Source organism: Lotus japonicus, chromosome 4 (assembly GCF_012489685.1).
Source record: "Lotus japonicus ecotype B-129 chromosome 4, LjGifu_v1.2".
Classification (NCBI taxonomy): Eukaryota; Viridiplantae; Streptophyta; class Magnoliopsida; order Fabales; family Fabaceae; genus Lotus; species Lotus japonicus.
The window spans coordinates 17,212,527-17,232,284 of NC_080044.1; the positions used below are offsets into that span (position 1 = coordinate 17,212,527).

Here is a 19,758-nt window from a genome sequence, read left to right on the forward strand (position 1 = left end):
TATCGATTAAGGTCTAAGTCAAGATTGCTCTATAGAACATAGATTCATTGCTTTATATCTATTAAGGTATAAGTTAAGATTGCCCTAAAGAACACAGAGTCATCGCTTTATATCGATTAATGTCTTAATCGAGGGTTGAAATTTTCTTAATGGTACTATATCTATGGAGGTTTTAGTTGCCATGTATTATTAAAGTAGCTCATTCTAAACAATATATAATAAAATCGTTAAAAGATCCATCGCCGCCGCTCCCACCACTTCGTCAAACGAAAGGCCTTGCTCCGTCGTCGTACCTGTTTGCTTGAGCCTAGCCGCCGCACTGTTAAATTAGGGCTCTCCATCTCCCTCCAGCAAAAACTCTCACCATCCCATCGCAAGGCCATTCGCCCCTCCCTATCTCCCCCTCGTTCCCTAAGCTTAATCTATGCTTTCAATTTGTTCGTTCCCTATCAGAATCAGAAATTGGGACCTAGAAACACTGCTTACTGTTAACCAAAATTCAAATTGTGTTCATTTTTTATTTGGATGAGTTTGGAAATGGCTGCAGAGTCATCAGAGGGTGAAGAAGAAGCAGGGAAGCTCACCGGAGGGAACCACTTGCTTGTTGTTGACGATGAGCTCACTGAATTGGGCAAGAAGGCCGCTTGGAGTGTCAGTTCCTGCAAGCCCGGCAACAGTGTTTCTTCTCTTCGCGATCAAAACCTCGAAACTTTCTGGCAGTTACTCTCTCTCCCTCAATTTCACACACTCTCTCTCACATTCCTTCCTTCCGCCTAATCCTAACTCTTTTTTGCTTTCAGATCCGATGGAGCTCAACCCCATTTGGTTAACATTCAATTTCAAAAGAAAGTTCGACTACAAGTATGTATACACTCTAGGGATGGCGATGGGTAGGTTCGTAGTACCCCGTACCGGGTTTTCAAAAGATACTCATACTCGTCCCCATACCCGTGTGGGTAGTAATTTGAATGCCAGTCCCTGTACTCTTTTGGGTACCTATATGCCCGTCAAAGACCCATTGTCATCCCTAATACACTCAATCGATTCCTTAAAATTTTGAATTAATAGAAATAATTGATTTTGGTTTTGGTTGTTGCAGTTAGTGGTGCTGTATGTGGATTTCAAGCTTGATGAGAGCTACACGCCTAGCAAAATTTCCATTCGTGCCGGTGATGGCTTTCACAATTTGAAGGTTACTTTTTGAATTTCTTATTTATTGTCAATGAATTTGCTTGTTTATTGCATCTGCATTGTTGATGATGATGACCTTGGGTTAACAAAACAATTTTAGGAGATAAAATCTGTGGAACTTGTGAAGCCATCTGGTTGGATTTACCTCTCATTATCTGGAGTTGATCCTCGGTTAGTGCTTTTCTCTCTTTTCCCTTTTCTATCTCAGAAGCTGTTCAGTGTTTACTCTGTCCAAAATAGCCTTCAATGGGGACAGTGATGAATCTCTCTTGTCATGTTGTGTTATTATTATTATAATTGTTTTAATGGCGACAGCAAACCAAAGCCATTCTAGTTTAATATAGGAAACCCAACTCAGAGTGAAGACAGATTCAAGAGTGTCTCTTTAAACTACTTCTGGCATTTCATAGGTTCAGACTTCAGAGTATTTCACAATGACACCATAATTTCAGTGACTAAAGTTTTTGGAGTTTGGAGTGATGAAACCAGTTTGGACCTTCTTTGTGTTCTAAAATTGTCAAACCACAATTGAAGCTGTCTTTTTTCCGTGTGAAATTTCTTACATATTGCTTTATAAATGCTAGGTTCATTGATTTTAAATATTTACAATAGTATGAGGTGTAACATTTTATATTCATATGCCTGGCACTTCAGCTTACTTGTGTAGCCTTCTTTTGTTTTTTCTTTCCTCTTCTGCAGTTCTGCTAGAAGAATCTAGGTATTTTCCAATCATAGTTTCTAAACCTGGAATATCGATCCTAGGTACTGGGTTGTTAAAAGAGCCCAGAAAAGTTCTGAGGATGGATTACTTAGTTCATACTGATGAATAAGATTAAATATCCAACAAAGTGATGATTTTGTAGGAAAGTGCTTCATGACAAAAAAAATCGACTATTAGATTTTATAAAACTGCTAATTTGATGTGATTCCAAAATAAAACCTAAACAAGAATTTATCACCTCATTATGTGGCTTGAGTATCTTGCACATCTCCTTAAAAACATCAAGAAGCTTTGTTACGTAATCAACCCTGACCTGCAGGGCATATTCGACTTTCAGCTTTAAATGGCTGAGATACATGCTAAACATGAACATGGTCACAATTTTAGCCCCAGAAGCTTTCTAGTCTTTTGAACCAGAAAAAGTAAATAAATGTATTTGTGCAACATAGCTTGTACACTTGAAACTCTAGTTAAGATTATGGAGAAGTATCTGTACCACTTTAGTGATGATGTTTTACATTCAATTGAAACTCAATCCCATTTATAATTAATCAAAAAATTGATTCTGTAAACAGCCCAGAGACGCATGAGTAATTTCAATCCCAGAGTTGCCAATTCCATGTAGTTAAGAGTGATTTAAATCAGCTAATCTAGTAAGAAACAGGCTAGTTGTTTAACAACGAATCAGTTCAATTCTAAGATAAGTAATTCTCAATACATTTATTATAAAAAGTAGTAGTCCTACACTCCTACTATTTGATGAATCATTATCTCTCTTTTAAAAATACAATCAGCATATATGTCATAATTGGTAGGAGCCTTATTTAGCAAATAGGAAGTCCTTAATCTTTAACTGTGTACATCAGTGACTTTATAAACATCAAACAATAAAGTACCATTGAGTAAAATGCAACTACTTGCTTATCTCAGTTACTGGTTTGATTATTATATTAATGGACGGTAGTAAGATAAAGGATGTCTACCTGATTGTAAATACAAGGGGCTGAATGCATTGCTTCATTAGCAACATAAGGCAAAGTGAAGCAATTGTTGATATCTTATTATTCCATGTAGAAAACAATTGTAATATAATTTAATACAGCTGATGCAAAATATGCATGTGCGTGTCCTTGGGCAGATAGTGTAGTCGATAAATTTTCAAGCCAAATATGGCTTTTTCCTTTCCCCATGGAAAAAACTGAGCAGGCATATACAAATTGTGTTTTACTCATAAATCTATGTGCATTACCAATCTGTCGAGATTTCGTACATGTTTATTTCATAAGTGTTTAAGGATTTCCTGAGTAAAATGTTGTTGTGTGGTACTCCCTCCGTTCCTATATATAAGTCACAAATAACTAATTCTCTTAGATTAAGAAAAGTAGTTATTAGTAATAAATTTGTAAAAAAAATGATTTACTTTTCTAGATTACCCTTATTTACTTTCCTATGATTTTCTCTCTCCAAGTTAATACTTCTAAAGTTTATCATCTCTTTCATATTAAATATGAGGGTGAACTTGGAAAAAATTATTTAATGCTTCCTAGATATTAGAAAGTGACTTATATTTTGTAACAAAATTTTTTCAAAATTTTTTTTCACAAGTAACTATTTTATTTCCAGAATGCTTGAAAAACCCTAATACCAGTGCTAGAATGGAATGAAATACTGGCAGAGGGGAAGAAATGAGTGAAGAAGACAATGAGTTATACTCATGTATCTCCCTTATAACTCTGCACTTGGACCCTTACAATAGAATGGTGAAACCAATGAAATATTCATTTTCTATGAACAGTAATCTACAGTAGCACGCAAGGGTCCTCTGTTGTTAACTTATAGATTTTGTGGGGACCAATACACTCAGCCAAGTGATCTTCTAAACCAGTGACTGATTAATTGTTTTTTGTTGCATTGCTAACTTTTCTTTCAATTCTTACCCTCTGGTCCTGAACTTGTGCTAATATACATGAATGTAATCCATTTTCATTTATTAGACCATTCAATTGTGTCTTTGGTTGTTATTCTGGAATTAAAATGTCAATGAAGCCTCAGTATTGGGGAAGAAAACAATATTACCAGGTCATATAGCTAGAGGGTTGTTTCTCCTCCATCCCGTCATCAGGAAACTTATTGAAAGAATCCCATAATTTCCTTTCACCAATTGCAGGGAAACTTTTGTGAACACTTTTATGTTACAAATTGCTGTGTTGTCGAACCATCTGAATGGAAGGGATACTCACGTGCGGCAGATCAAAGTTTACGGGCCTCGACCGTACGTCTCCTTGTACTTCTCTAATAATTTTTTAGATGCAGTTATAAATATATTAGTTAATGTCTTTACTATTGCAGGAACCCCATTCCGCATCAGCCATATCAATTTACTTCAAGAGAGTTCATAACCTACTCTACCATAAGATGAGAAAAATCTATTTAAGGAGTTAATCAAGCCAATCAAGGATGCTGCTCACTTGAGTGATTACTAGTCACTAGTTTGTTTATATTTGCAAGTGCTCTACAGTAGCTGGAGATCAGGGTCTAAATTCATGCTATTATGATTTCAGAACAAAATTATATGGAGGGAACTGTTAATACTTATTTAATCAAATCTATTGCCATGCTAAATGATGGCTTGGAAAATGAGGGTATATGGTGTTAAAATTTAATTTATTTTGATGTATGTCCTTGTTTGGTACCATTTTACTGTACATGTGCGGTCCTTTATTAGCACTACACAAAATTGGCATGATGTATTTTCTTCAGAGTTTTATTGCACAATTGTCAGCATTGAATGTAATTTACCAATTGGCAACTGTAATGCGTTAATGGATTTGTGCAGCCATTTTTTGCAATGACAATAACAGAATCTGAACTACTGTATTATGATCGGATGAGTTAGATTTCACAGCAGAATTTGAAGTGATTTGATTTTCATCCAATCCATTAAGTTATATTCTGTGGCTGTTGAGGAAAACAATAGACAAACCAATTTCAGGTGTAGTACTTAATTTTCATTGCGCTCTTGTAGTGCTAGAAAAGAATTTGCTTCTATTTCTGGGAATAATTCATTGATGTACTCCAAAATTTATTCTTCAAAGGATGCGAGAAAAGAAGGCATCAAAACTATCACCATTATATGCAAGCATATACATCAACGAAGAATTGTTACCACGTTGCAAAGTTTATGCCTCCTCGTTACGTTGTTGTATGCAAAAAGCATAATTTTGGCTTGTAATAACTATTTGTTGTTTGTAGCTTCTGCTTGTCTCTAGATTGCAATGGCTTGTGTCTATCCTAAACTCATCTTCCCCATAAAGAAATTGCAATAGATATTGTAGTACCGTGAAACATGGGTGCACATGTTTGACCTAAAAAATACTCTATAAATAAGTATGATAATAATGGAGGGATAAAATGTGAAAGTATAAATATATAATCTCTCTTCATTGGAGCATAGACCAAAAGATATATTCACCTCCTTTGTCTCTCTCACGTAACTCTCTTGCCTACCCAATGAAGGAACTTTGGCATCTCTCTTCTAACTCTCTCTCAACCGTCTCTCTCTTGCAAACAAAGAGTCAGGAAAAAAGTTTAAAAGTAGTATCCTACTCATCACGCACTAATTAATCATGATTATTAGTTTCGAAGGTGTAGGATGGGATGAAGTTGACACAAACCTACCAAGGTGGGCCACTCATGACTCATAAGGAGATTGTCTAGTTGCATTAGGTGAGTTCAACCTATGATTCAATTGTTCACCTCCATGAGAGTGTTGAAAGAGTTAAGATATTTAGAATGTATAATGCGTGCGTGTTATGGAAAAAACTAGGGTGGACCAGTGACTTGGGTAGTGTAAGTTACACTACCTTTCAAAATCAATTTCTGGCCACAATTAAATATGGAAAAAATAATTTTAAAGTCTAACTATTTTGGGTGGCTGAAAATTAACATGGTAAGTTACCATTTTATCCTATCAAATAAATAAAGTTTTATTTATATCCCTCATCCATAATACCATTATATCCCTACCTCATATTACCATTATATCCCCTTGTGTTTAGCCTCTCTCCTAACATTACCATTATACCCCTCCTCCTTTACCCTCTCTTCCCATCTATGCCGCCTCCGCCTTGCAGGTCCTTCTCCCCTTCATCTTCTTCCTCATGGAACCCTTTGCCTGAACTACTGCCCGAGTTGGAGAGCAGTGGGGTTTTCAGATTGGGTTTTCCGGCGTGTAGGACCACCACTGCACGATCGCTGGCGTAGATCTGAGGCGGTTCTGGCGCTGCTCCGACGCGGTCCTGATGTTGCTTCGAGGCTGCTCCGTCACGACATCAGTCCAAAACAGTTGCAGCATGAGCATCATCATTCCACACTGCGTGCACCAACCTTGTCATCGCTCTCATGCTCCCACAAATGAAGCAATCACGCTTCATCACCATTTTGAAGATAGGAAGTTAAAACCCATTCTTTGTAGGCATCTCCTGCAATAAGCTAGGAGAGACTTTAACAAAGTGTGATCCTGATCGACAAACCTGTGCTATTTCTTCATATAGTGCTTATAATCTTCCACTCGTGCATCAAATAGTGCTTATTTTCCCTCATAAAAAGAAAGAACATGACTTCATAAACATCTGGGATCAGCAATCATAATTCATACATAAAAAAATACAAAAGTGACTATTTTTTTAGTTACTTTGGCAGCATCAAACATCATTAAGCTCTTCAACACCCTTAAGCATCAGAGTTAGAAAATTCTCTCTCTAATGCGTTTCATGAATGCATGAGCACAACCCTGTATAAAATTATCAAATGTAGAGATACTGTCAATCACCTCATGTGAATTCATCTTTTGAAATTTTTGACTTCATACCTTCGGGGATAGGTATAGAGCCTTTTACAGTGCTTCCTGATGGTTAAAAATTCAGATGTAGATTCACTGAAGATGAAACTGATCACAATATTGCAGAAAATTTCATCAGCAATCAGACTTTCAATTTCACACCATTGACCAATCATGTATTAGATAATAACACTCGGAGATTAAACCTAATATCAGATGTTTTTATACATAATTAGCTTTAGGCCTTAGCAGACAAGTGCTGAACACAGCCAAAAGGCAGTACTTTGAATTCTAACTATGGAGTGTTGAGAGACATGGCAACAGCCACATAGTATATTGGGAGAAAGTGAAAAGAGAATCTAAAATTTAATGAATGAATATGCTGTGTAGAAGAATCCAATCATGTGGCAAATATAGAGCGTAAGAAAGTAACTAAATAATAACCAACCAGCGAGTGTCAGGGCATGTGGCCCAATCAGCATCAGAAAAAGCATGAAGCTTAAGTGATGAAGTAGAAGAAAAGAAAACTCCTTGTCCTGGTGTGCCTTTCAAGTAGCGGAGAAGATAATGCACTGCATCAAGGTGTGATGTTCTTGGCTGGGACAGAAATTGACTAAGCTTATGAACACAAAAAGTAATATCTGGGCGTGATAATGTCAAGTAAAGCAACCTGCCAACAAGTCGTCGATATTGTGTGGCATCGGGTAAAAGATCTCCATCATTGGAGTTCAACTTGAGATGAGGCTGCATAGGAAGGGTTGTGGGTTGTGCTCCTAGAAATCCAGTATCCTCAAGAAGAGATAGTGTATATTTCCTCTGGTTTAAGAAGATGCCTGCTTTAGATCTAGCAATCTCTAACCCAAAGAAATATGCTGACTAGAAGGAAAAGCTAGTCTATGTTGCTTTGCCAATGGACAAATAGGACAAGACTTTATTTCATTTGAAATTGAAACAGGTATATTACAATTGGTAGGTAACATATCATGATATTGTAAAGACAAATGACCTAAACGATAGTGCCATAGACATTTGGCTACCTTTGTACAAGGTGTAAAAGATGAAACAACAGAGCTAGCTTTGGTACTATTTACAGCAGAAGTAAAAGAAAGAAATTGCAACTTGCAGGTCTCATCCAAAGTCCTAGTGTCTCGGTAATACAATCCAGATTTGGGTTTAGCCTTCCCAATCATTCTCAAATTGAGGCTGTCCTGTATGACAAGAGATTGTTTCAACAAAATGATTTTATAGTGTGAATATATATCAAACAGAGCTGAAACAGAAAACAAGTTGTATTGAAAAGAAGGGACATGAAAAACATTGTGCAAGACAAGACTTGGTGTCAAATGAACAGTACCAATGCCCTGAACTGAGATGTGAGTCTTGTTGGGTAAAGTAACAGTGGCTGATTGTGCAAAAGCATATGTGGAAAACAAAGATTGATCATAGCATATGTGTGGCACCCGAATCAACTATCCACAAATATCCTAACCTAGAATGCATCATAGAAGTGGTGTTTGTCATAACAATACCTGACTTGGTGCCTGAGGATTCAGGAACATCAACTGAGTCCGGAGAAGTAGTGGTGAGTTGATTTGTAAGTAGTTGAATCAACTGGTTGCATTGTGCTGGTGACAAAGTAGTAACAGCATTCTGAAATGTGCCACTGGATTGATCAGCTACTGCATGTGTAGAAGGCTTAGACTTTGGCTTCATTCCAGGAGGATAACCATGGAGCTTAAAGCACTTTGCTGCTGTATGACCAGGAATACCACAGTGAGAGCAAATTGGGCGATCCTTCTTTCAGTTCTTTGCTTTATCTGCTGAGTCGGAAGAACGAGAGCCTCCCTGGGAGCTTGCAGTCGCAGCAAAAGCTTGTGTTGTAGTGGCTGAGCTACCAGCACCATTGCTGACCTCGCGCTGCTTCTCCTCTTGAATAACAAGAGAGAAAACCTTATTGATAGGCGGAATAGGATCCATGAGCAGCAAGGTACCACGAACTTGGGAGAAAGAATCATTCAATCCCATCAAGAAAGACATAACATGCTCAGTTTCAGCATGAGCAATAAGAGGTTGAATTGCACCACAGATACAGTTCACAACAGGCTTGTATGTGAGCAATTCATCCCAAATTGTCTTCAATTTTGTGTAGTAAACACTTACCGAGTCCGATCCCTGATTGAGGCTCATCAATTCACGACGGAGCTGGAAAACTCGAGGTCCATTCTTCTGTGCAAAACGCTCACGCAGATCCTGCCATATCTCTGTTGCAGTGCCAGAATACATGATGCTAGCCACAATTTCCTTTGAAACTGAGTTGAAAAGCCAAGAAATCACAACGTTGTTGCTGCGATTCCATGATCGGAAGCATCGTGTGATTCAATCTGATACCATATTGAGAGAAAATTTGTAGATTCTGAATCAGTGTTTGTTTATTGATCAGAAATGTGTTTATATACAAATGCTAATCAACTAAGCTAATCTCAACTAACTCATAACAAACTCTCTAACTAACTAACTGTAGCTAAAACTAATTCTAACTGACTAACTGAACCACGTGCTTAATTTTAATCACACGTGTCTAAAAGCCTAAATATAATTACATGTATTAATTTACATTCTAGTTATAGTGTCATACTGAATCTGAAACAAACCCTATGAGATGACAATACAATCAAACGCGTAACTATGAAGAAAAAACATAAAGCCACAGAAGTTCCTTCTCTTCCAACTTTGACAATAAAGCCACACATGACAGCAAATGCACCCTCCCAACATAAACCAGATAACCATTCCCACAAACTTGCAGGGCATTTTCTAATGCTAATCAATCCAATTATCCAAAGGGTTCTTATATAAGGAAAATAACAGCTTGGTATAATGACTAACAGAGGGTCCTTTTGTAACTGGTTGCCCATAAGAGAAAGAAAAAATGAAATCAGAAAACAGGAAGGGGAAAAGAAGGACTAACCAATCAAATTAGTAAAAACTTGAAAACTAAAAGGGGATTTTCCAATTCATCAAGGAGAAAAGAATTGTAACAAGTAGTATATAACAAATTTGAGCACAAACAAGAATCTCAATATGACCAAGGTTCTCAATCTCAGATGCGCTTCTGCAGCAACATGAGCGAGAGAAAGACCAGCAGCAGCAGCTCCTGCAACCTACCACACCCAAAACTGAAAGAACTGAAGATAAAATAAATACATTTTGATGATAATCACAAATTAATCAGAGAGTACAAGTTAGTTTTTTTAACCTTTTCCAAACAGGGCTTTGAAAGAAACACTGTTCATAGATATTCCTTCTGCTTCAGCAATAGCATCAACCATCTCAAATCCCACCTGAAACAAAATCCCAAAATTTGGGTCAGATAACCTACTTACATGCATTCATTAAGCTATGCAGATGTTCAATAATCAAAATCAACTAAAGCAAAAATCATGAAGACTGTATGCATCAGAGGGCGTCCCATTCTGGAAGTTCCTGGTATTATGTAATAATCAAAAGAGAAAACTACACAAGCCTACTATGAAAGAGACATCCAGAAACCAATTAAATCACAAAATGGAAGTTCCTGGTATTATGTAATAATCAAAAGAATCAAGCAGATACATTCAAAATAAGTTAATGGAACACATGAGGAAAGAAAAGAGAGCACCAAATATATGAGAAAGGAGAAAATCCAGGTTCTACATGGGCCTCATGAGTTTTAGGTTTGGGCCTGGGCCATTGATGTTGTTTTGAGATTGTATTCCGACCGACACGACACGAGATGGAGAAATTGGGCTTACCGTCTGGACCCAATTAAATTAGCGGTTTTTATCGTGTGGTATTCCACTTTGACAAAAAAAAAGCCTAACCCACTTGACCATTTTAGGCGTCATTTTAGATGCTTTAAGTTTTTGCGAGTTTGGAGAAACTCTCTCTCTCTCTAATAAAGAGATATAGAGTGTTCAATTTTTTTTAAAACAAAAACCTTGAAAGGGGAATTAAGTTTACTACATTGCAAAATGCTATCACAACTTTCAGTTCATTGTGCAAAGATTGAAAATCTAAAAATGCTCCTCAGGATTCCATGTCCATAGTGGTCTTAACACCTCTTCACTTTAAGTTCACCAGAGAGAGACTCACATTATCACCTCCTTGCTTTCCGAGGCCTGTCAAAAACAAACACCACAGATTAGTGCATGTTTGAAGATCCGGTAGGTTACAATTATAAAGTTCATTTATACAGCAAACTAACAAACAGAAATGCTATCATCACCTTTTTAAGTACACTCTTCAAAACATATATATATATATATAGATATATATGTGTGTGTGTGTGTGTGCGCATTGTTATGGTATTATGGTTCGACATACCTGGAAGACCTCTCCCCTAGATTCAGTTTCTTAAACATCGACTCAGATTCTTCAAGTAGTTCAAGCTCAAAAACAACATCCTCAATAACCCGAGCCAGTTTATTGTCCTTATCAGCTGTATGGAAACAATCTCTTTTCTTAGCATCAAGAACTACCTGCTTCCACACTGTGTCACTGCTAACCAGTGTTGCCGCATTTCCTAATATCCAAAGGCTATATCTGCACAAGCATAAACCCATTTTTCAATCAACTTGGAAGCTGCAGCATAACAAAACCACATAAACATCAAATATCACATACCTAGCCCTAGTCATAGCAACATTTGCTCTTTGTCTATTGGAAAGAAACCCCACTTTTCCACTAGGATTAGATCTCACAGTAGAAATTATTATAACATCCTGTTCCCCTCCTTGAAATCCATCAACCGAACGAACACTGACAGAGAAGTCAGGATCAGAAACTGAAATGTGGTGCTTAATTTTCTGTTGGATTTCATAAACTTGAGAATTATAGGGAGATATAATTCCAATGCTAATTTTCTTCCTAGTCCTCATAAACTCTGGCAAAATAAAATAGAACAGTGTTACTCATATCCATGCATTATTGAAGCTGAAGATTTCTTATAAAGTTACATCACATATATAAAACTAACCTTTTTTAAGGCTTCCAATTATCTCAGAAATAACTGCAGCTTCAACCTGGTTCTTCAAACTGTGCTCACGACCAAACTGTTCTTTCCCCTTTGCTATATGGATAAAAGAATAAGAACCAAACATTTCACCTTCAAGGAAACTTCTATTATAGCTTTCTCCCTTGACAGTGGGGGCATCAGTAAGTTTTTCATCATAAAACTCTTTGCATGGGAATAAGCTAATGGATGGATGCATCCGATACTGAACATTAAGCATATGCTTCTTGTAACCTAAGAGCACCAACCTCTCAAACAAACTTCTTCCAAATTCAGCATTATCTGCAGTCTAAAAATTTAATGATTTTAAGCATGTTAGATAGCAATCTTTCATGATGGCAGGGAATCTATAATTAAAATTACAAAAAAAGCAATGCTTAAGTTAAGTACCCTGCTTTTAACCAATGCTGGAAGCTGTTTCTCATCACCTATTAGGATGCAATGGTGGAGACCTGGAAGCTGCAATGGAATGGTCGATTCACATTCCTTTAATTGAGCTGCTTCATCAACTACTAGAAATTGCACTGATCTCATCCGTTCTGTGTATAGTTTAACAGAACTTGATGCAGTGCATAAAATTATGCATGCAATGGACAAGAAAAAATTTTCTACATCGCCTCTCCAAGAATACTCAGGAAGGGAAATTGACTCAGAAAGTGAATTTAGTAGGCTAAGGCACTCATTTCTTTTGAAGCTTGACCATCCCAGGGAAACCAGAATGCTTTCTTCATCACTATCATCGTCATTTTGATTGAATTGAGCTTGACTCAAGGAAATTTCAAGAGACCTTAACAAATCCAGAACTCTAAACATTACCTTCACCGTTTCAAGTGCAATGATATATGTTGGTAAGTGGATATACACAAGCCTACTATGAAAGAGACATCCAGAAACCAATTAAATCACAAAATGGAAGTTCCTGGTATTATGTAATATGTAATAATCAAAAGAATCAAGCAGATACATTCAAAATAAGTTAATGGAACACATGAGGAAAGAAAAGAGAGCACCAAATATATGAGAAAGGAGAAAATCCAGGTTCAGAAGAATGGCACTTCAGCAACACAAGCCTTTTTTCCAATTTTCCAGAGTTGAAGACTCCAAACTGCCTCAGAGGGCGTCCCATTCACCTTGCTGCTTCAGCCTCTTCGTGCCGTGACGGAGCAGCCTCGAAGCAACATCAGGACCGCGTCGGAGCAGCGCCAGAACCGCCTCAGATCTACGCCAGCGATCGTGCAGTGGTGGTCCTACACGCCGGAAGTTCGAGAGAGAGAGGACAATGGAACTATTAGCAACAGGATTAAAAATGAGGAGGACGTGGTGGTGCGGTGGAGTTCGAAGGAACGATTCTGGAATTGGTTGAGGAAAGTGATGTGGTTATGGAGTTGGGAAGAGGATGGTGATGCGATTTTGAACAGAGGAGAGGGGTGGTGAGTTCGACGGTAGTTTGGAGAAGAAATGGAGGTGGTGAGTTCGACAGCTATGGAAGAGAGGATGGAGATGGCTAGGGTTTGATGCAAATCGAAAAAGGAGTAACTAACCAGGTTTGGAGCCAACGACAGGTGGAGGCCGTAGGGACGACAGAAGACGGCGGAGAGGAATCGGAGTTGCAAAGCGATTCGATCAGAGTTGCAAAGTTTCAGACGGAGGACATAGGAGTTGCTCGATGAAGAAAAATGAGTTGCAGAAGAGATGAGGTGGGGAATGAGGTGGAGGAGGGGATAATGGAGGAGGGGTATAAGGGTAATAATCCAAAAGATAAAAAATACAAAGGGATATAATGGTAATATGAGGAAGGGATATAATGGTAATATGGGAAGGGATATAATGGTAACTTACCCTAAGTTATTCACAACCACTCATTTATTTTTGAGTATCTGATTATTTTTTCCTAATTTTCTGTGGCCTAAACTGCTGGTGCAAGTTGGTGCAAGTTGCACCACCTAGGTAGGTGGTTCACCCTAGCCTTCACCGCGTGTTATATGTATTTGTGTTTGTGTGAGCTCGTTGAACTAGTATTGATACTTAGCTCTTTCTAAAAGAACTGTCATAACTTAATCATCATCAGCAAAGAACAACGATATCTGAAATTCAGGCAAATCAAAAGATTCATCAGTGAGGAATACCTAGCAATAGATATGTATTATACAATTCTGCAGTACCATGAAACAACTGACAGCATAAATTACAGAACCAACAATAAATACAACAAGAGAACACTAATGATTGCACAGCTAAGTTTTTCAGCAGCATCCTCCATGCTTGATAAACTCTGCCTGACATTTATATATATAAGCAACAAATTAGCAGAAGATCACCATATACTAACACGGTTCTCATTCACAGGCTGGTTTAGTATCAAAGGTGCTCAAGCAGATGGCAAAGGCTTGGAAGGCAGAGAGTGGATAACGGTAATCCATGGTAAACATGTCTTTTCCAATCTTTCCAAACTGCAAGATCACCTTTTCTTGCTCCGCGGCAGAAACATTGTGCGATGGATCGACGGAAGCTGCGAGCTGAAAGTTCTTAACAGAAGCCACCGTAACACGACCCTTGAAGTTCAGGCACCAGCACTGTAGCTGTTCGTGCCATCTGGGAGCCTTGTTTTTCAGTACTAAGGGCTCAACCGAGTCTTGGCTCAATGCTGGTAGCTCTGATAGGCTACCAGAGTTTGAATCTGCAGCTGGACGTTTTCCTTTCAGTGCTGGAGAGGGAGAAAAAGGTTCGTCAAGTATTTGAGGGAAAGATGTTGAAGTTGGGGCGTTGCCCCCTTCCTGGATAGCTGAGATGGGTATAGAGTTCATGATGCAGTGCATTTTTCTTGGCCCTCTAGTGCAGAGAACACTCAGCTCATAGGACACGGTGCTAACGAGATAGTTACATGCTGGAACTCTTGGTGAAACTTGCTTAGAACTAAATCTTCTACTAGATCGACAATTTGGTTGAATTGCTACATCATGGGGAGGTTGGCTGTCGTATATATTGAACTTGGTGCCCAAAAAATTAGACCTGCCAAAAAGCTTAACATCAGTTGCAAAGAAGAAAAACGAACAGTCATTTTGGTCCCGGAAAGATATAGGATCGGTCATTTTCGTCTCCCTACCAAGGAAATAGGCAAAATGGTCTCCGAAAGATGAAAAAAATGTTCAAGGATTACTTTGATCGTAATATCCATCTTTCAAGGACTAAATTTATCATTTTTCAATGACTATTTAGCCTGTTTCCATCTTTCAGGGACTAAGTTAACCGACCCATATCTTTCAAGGAACAAACTGACTATTAAGGTTAAAATTTGATGATCGGCCAAAACTTGCCTCAGTTTACCAACATATTTGCTGCTGCTTTTAGAAAAATCATCCGCAGCCAAGGATATGACAAAATTGGTGCATGTTGCCCTTCTTGTCCTTTTGGCAGCTAATAACAGCTTATTACCCTCATTCTCCGCTGTACAATTACACCCAAAGCAAAACAAGCTTCTCGAATATCATATCACAAACTAATTCTATCAACCCTCAATAAGATATTACAACAGATCATGAAAGGAAGAACACAATACCAAAATTAGCTTTGACAATATCCAAAGGTTTAAGTTAATTTCTTTCGCATTTAAACCGCTTTTAAATTCTAAATAAACAAAGATTTTATTTTATATAAAGCAAACTGTATTCTACGCCTCCATATGTGAATGTTAAGAATGACATGGATACTGAGTAATAAATTTGAGAATGGAACTATGAAAACAATGCAATCCCAAAAAAGCAATAATGCTGAGAAGTGCAAAGCAAATGCCAATAAAATATAAATAAACCCATAAGTTTAAAGCAAGCAACTGGAAGTTCAACATTCAGTTATTAATGCAAGCTTGGAGAATAATTTAAAAATGTGAAAATTGATATCCCTTGTGTAAGAAAAAAGGAATTTGAATGTTTCTGAAATGGAATAACTTACATGGCACCAGACCAAGGTACAATAGATATGTAGAAGTTACTCTATTCCTCCTTATAAAGCACTGTATTGGAGAATCACGAGGACCCGGCTGTTCATACACATAAAGAAAAATGAAACATAAGAAAGAAAACAACCTCAAGGCAAAGAAGAGGAAAGACTCTTAGGCCAGAGAAGGAGTGAAAGTTTTACTACCTGCTTCAATGAAATAGGAAACGTGATACTTCCACATTGTTCAGGAGTCTTGACGATCTCTTTGGTAATGGACCTCCATGATTTACATACCGAAGCACAAAAAACAACAACAGCCCTATCAGGCCAAGATGTCTCACTCTCTTCAACCCTCCGGATTATGTCCAAAAGCAATTCCGGTGGTAAATTTGCCCACTGTCCCTGTTGAACGGGCTCATATGGAGTTACAAGGACATCCGGAGCAATGTGTGACTTTGTCCGACGAAGCCAATGCTTGCCTTCTGCACCTCGCTTTGATATGCTACCTATGCCATCCCTCATCTCCCTTATTTCACGAACTATGCTTTTCAACGACATGTTCACACAGCTTACCAATCTTCCTTCCAGCACAAAACTGCACCAATCCAAACAGAATCAAAATACTAGTATTGTACATTCCACATTGGTCTTGGGGAAAGATGCTGTTTATCTGAATGTTAGCTCTTCTAGCTTTCTGATACTGACAACAACTCAAAGACAAAAGACTAATAACAAAACAAGCATAACAGTTAACTAAATGTTTGGATACACTACACGATAACATCAGTGCAAACAGACATTAGCACTCACTTTGAGACAAAAGTGAACGGAACGTCCGGTATCGAAACACATACTTTGTTCCTAAAAACAGAGATAAATGGCAAAGGCATACATTTCTCCAGATCCAACACATTGAAACCATCACCAACAAAATTATAGCGTGAACAACTAGAAACAAGCAACCAACCCTAGAATTAACAACCACTTTCTGGTCATACTCATATTATAATTCACACATATAATAATTCATGAATATCATCAAAGGTGTTGTAGTATGCTCACTTCAGACAAGATAATACATCGAAAAGTAAAAAACCAAAATGTTTCACTAAAATGCCAAAATTAAATTCTCCCCATTAACAAAGTAATACTAACAAAGTAACAATGGAAGAAAGCAAGATCCTTATTTTTATGAACAAAAATTGAAAACAAACAAAGGGAAAGCATCGATCTAAGAAGAAAAAGCAAACCCCATTAATAAAATAAATAAATAAATCGGGTAAACAAAACGACGAATCATGAAAACCTCGACCTGAGAAATTGAAGCGAAGAACGAAGAGATCAAACGCTGCTGCAACTTTAGAATACGGATCTAGAAATTCCAACGTCGACGGAGAAGAAGCAGTTAGTTACAAGAGGGAGTAGCAGTTAAAGCATACTCCTCCGCCACCGCCACCGCCACCAGTTGAATCGGATCCACCCTTTTCATCTTCTCACATTTTTATTTTTATTATTAAATTATTACTACTATTTTATTGTGGTGTTGCAAAAAGTGGATGATTATATTTACTGCTCAGCCTTTGTAAACGTGGCCATTGCGTTTGGTTTAGACTAAGGTTTGGTGTCAGAGTGAAATGATTTATTAAATCATCATTGGGGTTTTGTACAATAAAATAAGCTTATTCATACATTTTCTACACTTACACCAACTAAGGGCGCGTTTGTTTCAAGGTTTGAGATCACATTCCTGGGAATGTTATTCCTAGGAACATTCTCAGGAATATGATTACTGAGTATGTTATTCTTGGGTAAATTTTATAAATGTGTTTGGTAAGTATTTTGTATTCCCGGGAACATTTTAAAATTTTCTTTATTTAAAAATTAAAAAAACTTAAAAATAGAGGTAAAAATGATAAATTGTGGGAGAAGTGAGAAGTTACATTCATCTTTCCCATGGGAATGTAAGATTCCCAACCTTTTTCATGGTAATCAATATAAAGGAAATTTTGGGAATTGTGGAAGTTATTTTATTCCCGGGAATGATTGATACCCAGGAATCATAGTTTCCAATCTTGTAACAAACGCAGGAATGTTCATTCCCAACCTCCATATTCCCAGGAATCTCTTTCCAATTTTTGAAACAAACGCCTCCTAAGAGAAGAGAGTTGAAGAAAAGAGGTTATGTGATGGAAAATTAAAAGAAGGGTATGAAAAATAAATTTGAATGAATTAAAACTCTTTTAAAAACTATGATCTTGCTAGTTTACTAGTTCTTCTATTGTGAAAATGAGAAAACCTATTCATGTCATTTTAGTTTTTTCTTTTACGGTCTACAGAAAACATCTCCACACTATTAGGTAGGGCATCAATGACATACTAATGAGATTCCTTTGAGGGTGAGTTGGGCCGACCCCAAGATTTTGCGGATTAAAATTGAGTATGTGGGTCAAGAGGTTGCAGATCTCGAGGTGTGTTTTATGCTATCAAAGGGAGGCTTAAAGAAAGTGAATTTGAAGTAGATGTGTTGAACCAAGTGATTGTGTTTGGGACCTCCACACAAAATCAAGGAATTTCATGTATGTCTATGATTATCGCCAACCTTGATGTATGCCTCCCCTTTACTGACTTAGAATTTGGGGTGTTAAGATACGTAAATGTGGCCCTGAACAATTTCTACTTTGGATTCAAGATGTTGTAGCTTCCTTCTACAAGTCGAATCTAATAAAACATCACAGGTGATCAATCTAAGATATAGCAAGAAGAACAAGCGAAATCATTGAGGCCCCGTTTGGAAGAGCGTATTTGAGTTTATCTAATAACATAAGCTCTTATGTCAGTGTTTGAGAGAAATTATGCAACCATAAGCTGTTTTGAGCTTATTTTCATAAGCTACTCAGAATAACTTATGAAAAAGAGCTTATGCTTATACATAGCTTACTTTCGATTTATTTCAATAAAAAATTTAAAATAGCTTATGAATAAGCGCTTATGTCATAAACGCTTATGACAATAAGAGCTTAATTAAGCCGTGTTTCCAAACGGGGACTGAATCATAAACAAAGAAACATGATTTTGTAAAATAGAGTCACATAGAATACATGAGAAATTAGCTATCCATTTTCATGGATAACTTTACAAGCATAAAGAAGAAAAACTATGAAAAATCAAATCTGTGATGGTTCGCCGACGATGAATCCATCCTCCAAGCTCCCTCTCTAGTCTCCTAGACTTTCCTTGATGTTCTTCTCGAGTTTTCTCTTCATATGAGACAAGATATCTCAAAATTACTCTCCTTTCCACAATAAGGTTTTTATAAAATCTGTCAAACTGGCACTCAACACCACTTTATTTCCGCTCAACGTCAAGGTTACCACAAACGAAGGAATTTCCTAGCCGCCTTGTGCTCAACTCCCAATATTGGCCCTCAATTCCAACTCCCATCTCAAAACTTCATTTTTTTAGCAAAGTTTGAATTCTCCTTAGATATCTTCTCTACGTTAAAACTCAAATTTAAACATAAAATATGTAATATGATCATTATTTCTATGCTATAACTAAATATTTACTAAGTCAATTACTTTAGGTTGTGTTTGGATGGAGGAATATTTGAGGGGAATGTAATTTTAGAGGGTATTTCAAATCCCTTCAATTAAAATACTCTGTTTGGATATCTAATGTGAGAAATTCGCAAATTACTAGTAATTAAATGAGGTATTTTACTCAATAAGATTTAGGATAATTGAAACCACCTCAAAATAGGAAGAAATTTCAAATTCTTCATCTCTCCCTTAACCCTATCTAAATTCAGTCAAAAAAATTAATCTCGGCTTAAGACCCTAAAATCGGCCCAAAACCCTAAAAATTGGCTGAAAACGTGAAATTTGGCCCGAAACTCAAAAATCGACCCAAAACCCTAAAGTCGGCCGAAAACTCGAAAGTCGGCCAAAAACTCAAAAATCGGCCCAAAACCCTAAAAATTGGGCAAAAATGTGAAAGTCGGCCCGAAACTCAAAAGTCGAC

The 19,758-nt window shown here is 37.3% G+C and overlaps 4 protein-coding genes across 18 annotated transcripts; 1 reads left to right on the plus strand and 3 right to left on the minus strand.

The window, feature by feature from the left end:
* The first annotated feature begins 190 nt into the window (after positions 1-190).
* LOC130715855 (anaphase-promoting complex subunit 10) lies at positions 191-4,814 on the plus strand. Its single transcript, XM_057566000.1, has 6 exons — positions 191-719; positions 801-861; positions 1,100-1,192; positions 1,292-1,362; positions 4,080-4,184; positions 4,262-4,814. The coding sequence occupies exons 1-6, from the start codon at positions 526-528 to the stop codon at positions 4,329-4,331; spliced, it is 594 nt and encodes a 197-aa protein (XP_057421983.1). The 5' UTR covers positions 191-525; the 3' UTR covers positions 4,332-4,814.
* A 2,370-nt stretch (positions 4,815-7,184) lies between these two features.
* LOC130712389 (uncharacterized) lies at positions 7,185-9,035 on the minus strand. Its single transcript, XM_057562225.1, has 5 exons — positions 8,588-9,035; positions 8,282-8,503; positions 8,069-8,154; positions 7,790-7,960; positions 7,185-7,628 (listed from the first exon to the last, which is right to left on the minus strand). Exons 1-5 carry the CDS (start codon positions 9,033-9,035, stop codon positions 7,185-7,187), a joined length of 1,371 nt encoding a protein of 456 aa, XP_057418208.1.
* Positions 7,664-13,520, minus strand: LOC130715851 (probable helicase MAGATAMA 3). 15 transcript variants are annotated; one of them, XM_057565986.1, is made up of 10 exons: positions 13,344-13,516; positions 12,813-13,049; positions 12,193-12,589; positions 11,767-12,091; positions 11,415-11,673; positions 11,115-11,333; positions 10,755-10,909; positions 10,009-10,093; positions 8,282-9,928; positions 7,664-7,960 (listed from the first exon to the last, which is right to left on the minus strand). In XM_057565986.1, exons 2-7 carry the CDS (start codon positions 12,926-12,928, stop codon positions 10,888-10,890), a joined length of 1,338 nt encoding a protein of 445 aa, XP_057421969.1. In that variant the 5' UTR covers positions 12,929-13,049; positions 13,344-13,516; the 3' UTR covers positions 7,664-7,960; positions 8,282-9,928; positions 10,009-10,093; positions 10,755-10,887. The 15 variants fall into 15 exon arrangements, with proteins under 15 accessions (XP_057421969.1, XP_057421979.1, XP_057421980.1 ...); XM_057565996.1 differs by having other exon boundaries at positions 8,282-9,133; positions 9,839-9,913; positions 12,813-13,516; XM_057565997.1 differs by having other exon boundaries at positions 8,282-9,133; positions 9,822-9,913; positions 12,813-13,516.
* Positions 13,521-13,918: 398 nt separating this feature from the next.
* LOC130715854 (tubby-like F-box protein 5) lies at positions 13,919-17,324 on the minus strand. Its single transcript, XM_057565998.1, has 5 exons — positions 17,051-17,324; positions 15,943-16,333; positions 15,751-15,838; positions 15,117-15,246; positions 13,919-14,811 (listed from the first exon to the last, which is right to left on the minus strand). Exons 2-5 carry the CDS (start codon positions 16,294-16,296, stop codon positions 14,139-14,141), a joined length of 1,245 nt encoding a protein of 414 aa, XP_057421981.1. The 5' UTR covers positions 16,297-16,333; positions 17,051-17,324; the 3' UTR covers positions 13,919-14,138.
* Positions 17,325-19,758: the final 2,434 nt, after the last annotated feature.